This window comes from Merops nubicus, unplaced genomic scaffold (assembly GCF_000691845.1).
Source record: "Merops nubicus isolate BGI_N331 unplaced genomic scaffold, ASM69184v1 scaffold13437, whole genome shotgun sequence".
NCBI classification, from domain to species: Eukaryota; Metazoa; Chordata; class Aves; order Coraciiformes; family Meropidae; genus Merops; species Merops nubicus.
The window spans coordinates 15475-26721 of NW_008619655.1; the positions used below are offsets into that span (position 1 = coordinate 15475).

The following is an 11247-nucleotide window of genomic DNA, read 5'->3' on the forward strand; positions in this document are numbered from 1 at the left end:
CCCCCTGCCACTGACAATGTCTAATAAACAGGTTTATGAATTCTTTTTGTATTTAATGTAAATTTCCACAGCAGTACAAATATATAGTGGATCAGAGCAGTTAAGTGGTACTTATCTGCTGCCATGTCTCTCCAAGAAGTTAGTTAAGTTTCCAGGCTGATTCATTAGGTGAATGAGGTCAGTCCTCACAAGCAATTGATTAGACTTGACCAGTTTGCTCTGTGATCTCACCTACTCCAGTCTGATCAGCAAAGGCCTCTTGGGACTCTTTGGCTGCCTATATTTAGCACTGTTCATAAGGAATTGAGCTTCCTTATGTAATTTCCTCCAATCTTCCCTGCTAAATTCAGTGAATGCTGTCTATATCCAAGACAGAATAGGCACTTCAAACAAGTATCTTATACCTTATCTTTTAGGTCTTTTTTAATCTGGAAGACAGAAATTTGGGAAGGAGATACTGAGATTCACTTTTCTCATCAGATGCTCAAGAACAAGTGTAAAAATTAATCTGCCTTTTAAACAACATTTTGATTCAAGTTGAGCATAAGTAAGGACTGATTTAACATCTGACAGAGATGGCTTAACATTCCAGTTTAAAATGAGTAGATCTTATAAATAATGCCTGATTCAAAGAGGATGGATGAGTGACACTTCCTCTGAGAGACATTAATGTCACAGTGAATATAATGTATCAGAAAAACTTTCCTGACACTCAAAAAAAGTTTTAAATCTGCATAAAATCTCCAGCACAAGAGAGTGAATGATATTTAATTAGCTCCAAAGATGGGAGCAAGAACTACACTTCCGTAGTACAGAGGTCCAGGTTTATGTTACCTGATATATATTATGGATAATAAATAAATTAGAAGATTAATCTACTAATTGAAAATTCACAAAAAAAAGTGCTTAATAACTTACATAAGAACATTACAGACATCTGACTGCATAAAATAACAACCCACCTAGTACAGTGTTCTGCCTCTTACCAGTGGAAACAAGAGAAATTATTTTGGGAGAGCATGAAAGCTTCAATATGTTCGGCAGTTTATTCTCGTCATAGTCTTCCGGTATCCATAACTTCCTTAACAGAGAGATTAATGAGTACATCCTTATCTATTCATTTTATCCATTTATGAAGCTGTTGTCTATTAACTTGTCTAATCAGTCCCTTTTCTACTTGAGATACAGTCTCCTCACTGGATTTTAGGTCTGGCTCAGTTACGTAGAAGTGCAATGCATTGATTTTGATAACCTACGGTTTTCCTCTTAATTTCACATTTCGTAGTATTTCTGTAGAACAAAATGTATTAAATTATCATTGAAATAATGATATGTATTATATTATTAAAATTTCATTAGAGAAGACACCAGTAATCTGGTCTTGGTATACAAAAGTGTTGTTTTTCACTAGGCTCTAACCATGAAACTCTATTGGCTTGTGATTTGGTCTGGAAGACTGTTTTTGAATCCAGTCACTGCTGACTGCAATACCAGTTCTCAAACTGTAAGTTTTATGTATATGCAAATTACTCTTATTTTTGAGATATACACTAGAAGCTATAGGTATTTTAAAAACTACCTTGTAAACACAACATTCCTGAAGAAAGGACACAGAGACAAATAAGAAGGTGCAGTTTTCTGTGAAATGGACAGTTGTCTGCTGGCAGTCGTTGTAAGTGGGTGAATATCTTTACATCATTTTGGAATAGACCTAAAAAGCAATAATTATTGGCACAATGCCAAGTTGTCTGACTCTACAAATACTGCTCAAGTTAGAGAGATTTATTGAGTTAGCATTTGCCCAGGTCAAGTCCAAATGTATATAAGAAATTTTTGAGTTTGTTTTAAGTTTTTTTTGTTTGTTTGTTTCAGAGATTAGTTTAATAGATTTTGTTTTTATTGGGGAATGGAGAAGAAGAAATAAATATTCATTAACAGTCAAGTGATAAAGCTGGTATTGCACTTTTTGCTCTGACTTACTGCCTAGGTCCGGTCCTGTATCTACTGCTTGTTCATCTTTAGGATGAACATGAAGAACAAAAAAACCCACACAACGGGTATACACAGTGTAGAAAGGCACTCCACTGACACTTCTTTTTAAGTAAGCTATCTGGACTCAGTCTGGTCACAGCAGTAACAAGCTAAGCAAAGGCAAGAGGGGTAACACAACCAATCTGCTTCCAGTACTTACAATCTGCTTTAAAGCTATTTCAAGTTTCTTGACAATAAACCATAGTCTACAGCTATGCATACATACACAAATAAGGAAACTTGGTCTTTTCAGAAAACAACAATATTTCAAGGTATTGAGAGTAAACACTCTCAAACCTGAAAAGACTTCAGCTATGCTAAACTTTGACCCAGAAAACCAAAATGAATTTAAGTGACATATTTATAAGATATACTAAGTGTTCTGTTGAAGGTCTTCTCCAAGGCTGTTTTAAGAAGTATACATAGCTGGTTTTAAACCAAAACATTTGAAAAAAGCATATTTTCATATTAATTCATAGTATGAATTAATCTTCAGGCTTTAATCCACTTCTTCTATGACACCTTCTTTCCAGATTATGTGGGAAAGGTACTTCTTCTACCCAGCCAACCGTCACACAGAATACTAAACCAGGAAGCCCTACTAATTCCAAAATGGAATGACAAACTGTTTCTATTTTCAACAATCATCACAAAAAGAGCCTTGCATCACAGTTTAAGCACCAAGTCATCTGGAGCTTCAAGTCTCTATACTGTAGGAGAATTCATTCCCCTTTAACATGGAACCAGGAGTATACTAGGAAAAACTAAAACTGAAGAGCAGTATGACTTAAAGTGCTGGCGTTAAAAAAATACAAGAACATTTCTGGGACCTTAATAGTCATCACTGAGACATCTTCATCACCAGATTTCCCTGTCGTATTTAACTGTAATTCTCTCTTTTTTCTACAGGTCATTTGTGAGGAGTCTGGAAAGAACCTCTCTAATATCCCAGATAACCTTTTCCAAAATGTTACTAAACTAAGCCTCAAAAATAATAAAATTACTTTAAAAGACAGTGACAAAGAGATTCTTCAACGTTTTATTAACCTGACTGAACTTTATCTGAATGAAAACATGATTACTCTACTGTATAATAACAGCTTCTGCAATCTGACAAAACTTGTAATTCTGGATATCAGCAACAATCGTATTAGCACAGTTCATAAAGCAGCATTTGCAGGATTAAATCAACTGTCAGAGCTGAACTTATCCTATAATAAGATTACTCAAATAGATTCAGATGTGTTTACTTCTCTAAAAAGTCTGACAGTTTTAAATCTACAGTATAATGTTCTGAAATCTTTTAATATAAAATCACCTTTAAAGTTGATTAGAATTGTTTTGGCTGGAAACCCATGGACCTGCTCCTGTGAGCTCCGTGATTTACAGATAGGGCTAACTGCCTCCAACGTGACAATGGGTAAGTTTTGGTAAGGGCAGTGTTTCATACTTGCTTACATTGAATAGCTTTACCTTGTTTTTCCTGATCTGAATTATGTCCACCATCAGCTTAGCTCCTTTTTGTGGTAATACATTGGTTATCCATGACATTTTTAAAAAAAAAATTAGGGTGCCACTTACTTAACAACATCTCACAGCCTTTCTACTGCTCATATTCACAGAAAATGAAGACAATACTACATGTACATTCCCAAACACCAGGGGAAAATTACCCATCAAGATAGCTGCTATCCAACCAGCTGACTGCGAAACTGAAAACACTTCTTTAGAAAACTCTGTAACTTCCACTTCAGCCATTAGGCTTAAAAGTAGTGCTTTACTAACAGCTCTGACTCCAAACAACATCACTGGAAGCAATGAAACACATGCAGGTAACACACTATGCTTACAAGGCATTTGATTTGCTGTTCCATGATGTCACACTGTTTTGTATTCCTTGTATACCATAATTCCATAAAGCCAGGGCTACAGAACAAATGTACTTCCAGGTTTTGGTAGACTGCACACATATTATGCTGAGTGTTAAGCTCTACTGAGTAACTTTTCAAAACAGTTCTAAATTCTCAAATGATGCTACAAACCGATGATGAAATTTCAAAGGCTTGAAACTCAGGTAATTGTCCAGATCTCTGCCTAACAGAATAAAGGACGCATCTTTAGAAAAGTTAAATTACTTCTTCCAATCTAACTGCTTTCTAGACATAGTTATCTTCTTAAAATCTGGAAGAGTGAGCCTATTAATTTTATGCCTGCCCTCAACTCTGTTCAGTGCAAAAGACACAGATGTGCCTATCCTGTATTCTCTGAAACGGCAGTAATAGCCTCCTTACTTTTCTTCACCTTTTTATGTTAATTCCATCATCACTCTGTAATACTCTAGCTTTGGGGATTTTTTTTTTTTCTTACATGCAAATTAATGTTGTCCATTCTTCCATGCAAGAAGTAAATGCTTTACTTCTTGCTTCCAGCTAAAGCAGAAGAAATATCAATCTCTACATGCACATACAGATTGTGAGCCACCACCGTAACACACTTCTGCTGCAGCAGCTATAATCTGTTATAGAACAGTGGACAGCACACAAAAACAGCTTCTAAATGAAGACTATTGGCAACTACAGTCTACTGAAATTTTTATTATAAAAGAAATACAATTGAAAGGATATGTCGAACAAAAGGTATAATAATTTAGGATGCAGATATCATCTCCTTACAAAAATTTATGCCTGGGAAATAGAATTTTAAATTAGTTGTGGATTCCAGCCCCCACACCAAGACTAATCTTGGAATTTAAATTTTTGAAAAAAAAACAACAACAAAACTTATCTTTTATATGTCTGTATAGAACATTATCCAATTTTCAAACAATTATTTTTGATAAATATACATGGTGGAATTATACTGCTAGGAAATATGAGATGTACATTAAGTTTTGGTCTGAGTGATGTTATTAACTCTCTAACAAGACAGAAGTAACATTTTACTAAAGCTCTGAAGACACTTAGTAATTGCCTCACCATTGTTTATTTTGTGAGTTCTCCAGTTTACTATGAAAAAAATTCATCATAGAGTTCTTGCTGGTGTTCCTCATGAAGTTGAGTCTTTGTTTTTTTCCTGTCTGTTTTAAAGAGTTACCACTTCCTGGCAAAAGCTGGACCTTCCTAGTGGGTGTCCTAGGGTTTGTCCTAAGCACTACACTCCTGATATTTACTGCTATAAAATGCCCAACATGGTATCAGTACTTGATCAGCTACAGTCACCGTCGTCTGGAAGAAAACGACCCAGAGATGTTTGAACAGGAGTTCTCCGCTGATATGAGTTCTTCTCCTACAGTATCAAATCTAACCGATGAAGATCCCATAGTAATATTTGAGAAAATTCATGCACTTGTGCCTGGGGAAGATGGATTTATTGAGGATAAATACATAGATTCTTATGTAACTGAGGAGAATTAATGTCTTAAACAACCGACAATGAACTGACTTTTCAAAACTGTAGCACACTTGTACTTCCATATTACAATCCTTATGTACAATACAAAATGAAGCCAAGCAGTCTGTCTCCTTTCATCTCAACAAAGTAATGCAGATAGATCATGAAGCTAAAAATGTGGTGATGTGCATGCACTAGGGTTGCAACAAATATCTCAAAAACACGAAAAAAATGCTCATAAAACACCTTTTATAAAAACCTATTCGGTCACTTATGGGGGGAAAGGGGAGAACTAACTTTATATGGCTTAAGAGGAAAAAGTCTTTACAAAGCAGCGTGTGAAGCTGGAATAATCACTAATGCTTTAATTGTGACAAAGTCCAGAAAGGAAGAATGATTTCTCTAAAATGTTGAAGTAGGCCACAACCAGGCTGGGGACTAAATCCAAATAAGTGATGACACAGCCTACTAGTGTATCAGGCAAAACCAACACAATCTAAGAACAGAGTGTGTGGGTTTCTTTTACCTACACAGCAGAGCAAGAAGGACCAACTGCTCCATTCCCTTAAATGTATCTACATACACTACAACAACAAATTATCATTACTGCATATCTAATGCCTTTATGCCTTAGTTTGCTACTAAAACAAGTTTTTTCTCCTCAGGTCTTCTTAACATATTCACCGGTAGAACAGATAGATTTATGAGGTCTTGAAAACCACAGTATTATTGAAAAGTGACTTATTATTAAATGGGAAGCTATTTTTTCAAGTTCTTATTTATACACAAAAACTTGTTGTTGAGATTGCTCTTACCAGCAACAAGCAAGACCATAACCCTTTCTCTCACATGCCTCCTGTCCCAAAATTAACACATCTGAGAAACTGACCCTCTCAGGCTATCACTACACAAGTCACTGTGACTGCTTACAAATTCTTCCTCTCCACACACCCTTATCTTAGCAGGCAGGATCTCATTTCTAGCCTCCTACTTCTGCTTGCTTTCCCCAGTCTGGTACTCCACAAAACAACCTCCACAACTCAGGATCTTGAGTCTCCACTGCCACCTAACTCCTCCTGAATGACGTGGTAAGGATGTCCACAGCAGTCACTCAGAAGATTTTAATGCTAGGAACTCCATTTGCAGCCTGGCACTCTGTATTGTCTTGACATTGCTCAGCTATCACTTGTGGCATTTATCAAACTGTTAAGGAACTTCCGAATCAGACAACACCTCAATTTTGGCAAGTTCAGTTGTGATTTTAAGAGCTGTGGAGAAGCAAACGGTTCATGTACTTACGCTTGTCGTTCTGTGAAAATTTTATCCACGCTCTGAGTGTCCCGGTCATTCTGAACCTTTAACTTAAAAAAAGGAAATAAAAATTACTCTATAATAACAAAGATAAGGATTTTATATAAAAAAATCAAAGTTCCCTTTAAATGAGCAAGAAGCTGCTCAGAATGCAGTAGAGGGTGGAGCAGCAGAGTTTGCCTGCTCCAGATATTTGTCACAGTTGATACTGAAGAAACACCTTCTGAAACTGCAGTCTTCCACTGGAAACCAAAAGGAAGTAAGAAGGGTTCTCTGTGTTTGAAAAACAAGTAAAGTCAAGTTTGTAAAAAATCAGTTAACTTACTATCACTGTGGAATCTATTCCTGGAACACTTTGTAAAATACTGATTAAGCCTACAGACAGAATGAAAATGCAACACTTGCAAAGCATTCTCCTCTTCATGACACAGACATTGTGACTTTATTTTTCAATCAAATGCAGGGGAAAAAAAAATAATTGTTTTCACTATGAAATACTGAGATGGTTTTTCAAGCTACCAAAATAACACCTTTTAAAATTAGTTTCTTTTGCTTATGGACAGTGTTCATAAGAAATGGAACATGCTTGATGCCACTCACACCTTAGTACTTAGGGGCACACTCTATCTGTGTTAGAAAATAAAGCAAGCAAGCAAGCAAAGAAGAATAAAGCTCATTGATTTTGTGGTTGGCCATGCCAGACGACCTATGTAATATCTATTGCACTAGAGTCACTTAAAAGGCAGAATAAGAGAACTAAATTAAGAGAATACCAAGCAACTTTACAAGGCAGTGCATGCAGTTTAGTGAATTTGCCTTTCATAGGGCTAGCATTCTATGCTACCAAGTCAACTACAGAAGACATCTTAATACCCATAATTTGGGTTGGGACGACAGCCTTCTCAAATCTAAAATCCAGAAAACTATCATAGGGTTGTCAGTGCAACACTTCAGACCACTGTCTCACTACGAACATGTTGCAAATATTATGGTTAATTTAACTGGGAAAAAAAATGGGGATGCCTCATGGGTATGCTTTGAATCAGTGCTGTGCTTTTCAGATGTGTCATATGTTCAAAGCACCAAGAATGTTAACATACATCATTTCACTGTTCAAACACAGCAAATATCCTAATTCTTACCATATTGTAATCTCGAATCATTTCTGCTACATCCGTATTGGTGTTAAGCATGTCCACTACCTGGAATGAAACAGAAATCCAGCCTGTTACTGCTCTCCTTGTGTTTTTTATTTACACACAAAAAAAAATCAGACAAATAGATAGCAACTCACAAAGTGATCATGAAAACACAGTAATTTTCTGTTATTGTAAATGGAAAAAAACCCCATGATTTGGGAATCTGAATAGACTTACGTTCAGTTTTCAGAAGTAATTGTGGATGCTGAAAGTCTGATCTGAGGTTATTTTCCACTGTGAGCTGCAGTCAGCAAGCTGCAGCTATTGCTTGTGGGAAAATGTACTTTCTCACACACTGAGAGCTTGAGCTTTGAGAACAGAATGGTAAACACCTGATAAACACTCTGCATCTTGACCTTGGTGAATGTTTGGGTTTAGGGACCAAGAAATGTACCATAGCAACTTAGTAACCAATAAACCTATAACACAAATGTCAATAATCCAGTGAATCTATAAAAGACCCTTACTGTAATAAAGTTTGTGCTATTCTTTCACCTTCTGACATTGGAGTCTATGTGTTGCCCGGACTGCCTCTACAGCAACAGGTGATCATCATTATATGGTGCTGTACAAAATCCACAAATACTATACAGCAGTAATTTCTTAAACCTGTATGCAACTACTTCTCCTAATGTAAAGGAAGCACACTTCATTTTTTTTCATTTATGTCTTCCTTCATTTCTACCTTTTTCCTTTCCAATAACTGAAAAAGATGAAATATTAACTAGTATATTTTTACAGACATACCAATAAAAAAGATTCTGAAGTAAAGAAAGAAAAAGCAGTACAAAGCAAACAAGAGAAAGCAGAGCATTCAGTATCAGAGCTGACAGCAGCATACCATGTTGTAGTCTGCTAGATGACCTTGAAATTCCTTGATTTCACCAGCTAAAGCCTCTGCCCTAAACGCAAAACAAAAAGTCACACTTAAGAGGGGAAGACTCATATATGTAAAAAGAATGAAAAAAAATAGTTATTTGATAGCTGTTTGAAGCCCGCACAAGACACAAGAACAGTCTTGTGACTGAGAAAGTTAGCACTGCATTAGATAAAATACACCTCACCTTTTTTCATATGACAAATAGATTGATTTCTCTTGCTTGTACATTTCTACTTCTTCCTGGAGCTTGTTAATCTCTGTTGTGAGTTCATTTGTTTTGCTTCTACAAAACCAACCAAAGAAACAATCAAACCCACGTACATTTGAATGTGTAACTAAACCACAAAAAGAACAGAAATTATGTTTTATTACAGGAGACGTGCAATCAGCATCTCTTTCTCACACTGAACCACACGTCAACCTCACCTGGAGTACTGCATCCATTTCTGGAGCCCCCAGCACAAGCAGGATGTGGACATACTCAAGCAAGTCCAGAGGAGGGCCACCAAAGTGATCAAGGGATTGGAGCACCTCTCATGTGAAGACAGGCTGAGGGAGCTGGGGCTGCTCAGCCTGTAGAAGGCTCCAGGGGCACCTTATAGCAACCTTCCAGTACCTGAAGGGGCCCTACATGAAGGCAGTGGAGGGTCTATTCAGAAGGGGTTGTAATGTCAGGGAACGGAGTAACGGTTTTAAACTAGGAAAGGACAGATTTAGACTGGATATTAGAAAAAAGGTCTTTAACATAAGGGTGACAGATCACTGGAATGGGCTGCCCAGAAAGGTAGTGGAGGCTGCATCCCTGGAATCATTCAAGGTCAGGCTTGATGGGGCTCTGAGCGACCTGACCTAGGCAGAGATGTCCCTGTTTGTGTAGGGAGGTTGGACCAGATGACCTCTCGAGGTCCCTTCCAGCCTAAAACATTCTATGAATCTATGATTCTATTCAAGTAAGTATTTCAAAGAGCTGCATAAGTGAGGAAAAAAGCAGAGTGGTTCTGTTAGATAAAACTGTAAGTGGTAGTCAGAAAACCTGGATATGAAATAAAATGTTTTAAGTAACTTTTTGTCCCTGCTGGCAACACAGATGTGAATTATTCTCAAATGGACAAGAAAAAAAAAATCATAGCATCATTTCACAGAATGTGGATATCATCCATATTTAAAACATCATATTTAGGACTTGTTATTCAATGCTGTAGGATGATCAACAGACAAAGAAGCATATGCAATACAGCTTCAACAGGGCCTTGCCTTTGTCAGTGTTAGCTCAATATAGAACCCAAATAAACCACCTGAAACGTACACTAAGACCCACTTAATTTGTGATGCTGTTTCTTACAAATGGAGCTATCAGACTTATCAGGCATTACAGGGGGAAGCTCAAATTCACTGACTCTCCTTTTATAAATGCTGGGGGATTGCTTTGCAAGCCTAATAAGAAAATGCCAAAGAAATCTACTTGTCCTGGACATAAGCGTAGAATACCTTTCCTTGTGCAAACTAAATGCAAAATGGCCTTAACTCTTGTAACAGGACAGATCATAAGTGAACACCACTCATCCCAGACGACCATTACGCACAACAAACTTCGTGTCAGTGGGGAACAGAGCATCAAACCTGCAGTTTGAATGTGTTGTTAAGCCATACCTCAGCAGTCCAAGGTAATATGTTTTATCCATTATCTGTCTCTGAGGACCTGACAAAGGAGAGCACTTTGTTAGAGAACAACTAAATCTGATGAACTGTAAATTACGCAAACAATCTGCAGAACTTACAGACAGAGAACTACCACCTTCTCAGTGTTCTTAAACAGTCTTTACATCATTAAAACGAAGACAGAAAATCATTGCAGACTGTTGTGCAGACAAACATTATTTTTTCAGCTTGTCCACGTTTGGCCCATACCCAGGGCTAAACTATAGCCATTGCTCTATCACCAAATGACCCCTCCTCAGAGAAGAACGGGGATCAGGAAGGGAAGACTCATGGACTGAGATGAAAACAGATTTAATGAAACAGCAAAACTAATACCAATGCCAGTATAAAGTAAACAAAGTTTCAGTTACAATAAACATGAAGGCAGCCATCTGGAGCAGAAAAAGGAGCAGGGGGAGACCTGAGGAGGAACCCTCCATCCTCAGCAAACTTTCCCCTTCATAATGAGCATGTTTATGGACTATGAGTACTCAGGCTGACTCCAAGCTGCTAATGGCCTGCAGACCCTTGCAGGCCTAGGATTCTGTCCCAGAAGAACCAGGACACAGCTATGTGAAGTTGCTATGTAGTGCTATATTTTCATTATTCTGCAGTGATGGAATAATAGAATCATTAAGGTTGGAAAAGACCTAGAAGATCATCAAGTCCAACCATCACCCAACACTACCGTGACCATTAAACCACACCCCTAAGTGCCACATCTACACATTTTTGAAC

At 37.3% G+C, this 11247-nt stretch overlaps 2 protein-coding genes across 2 annotated transcripts in view; one reads left to right on the forward strand and one right to left on the reverse strand.

Moving 5' to 3' along the window:
• The window catches only part of LRRC19 (leucine rich repeat containing 19), a 6585-nt gene extending 1141 nt beyond the window's left edge, over positions 1-5444 (forward strand). Inside the window, exons 2-5 of the mRNA XM_008943872.1 lie at positions 1412-1504; positions 2941-3451; positions 3654-3863; positions 5119-5444. Coding sequence (XP_008942120.1) covers positions 1412-1504; positions 2941-3451; positions 3654-3863; positions 5119-5444 — 1140 coding nt within the window. The remainder of the gene's footprint in view (positions 1-1411; positions 1505-2940; positions 3452-3653; positions 3864-5118) is intronic.
• IFT74 (intraflagellar transport 74) overlaps positions 1-10510 on the reverse strand; it is a gene marked incomplete at its 5' end in the record, with an annotated part of 25530 nt that extends 15020 nt beyond the window's left edge. Inside the window, 5 exons of the mRNA XM_008943873.1 lie at positions 6721-6782; positions 7875-7934; positions 8773-8833; positions 8996-9094; positions 10462-10510. Coding sequence (XP_008942121.1) covers positions 6721-6782; positions 7875-7934; positions 8773-8833; positions 8996-9094; positions 10462-10510 — 331 coding nt within the window. The remainder of the gene's footprint in view (positions 1-6720; positions 6783-7874; positions 7935-8772; positions 8834-8995; positions 9095-10461) is intronic.
• Positions 10511-11247: the final 737 nt, after the last annotated feature.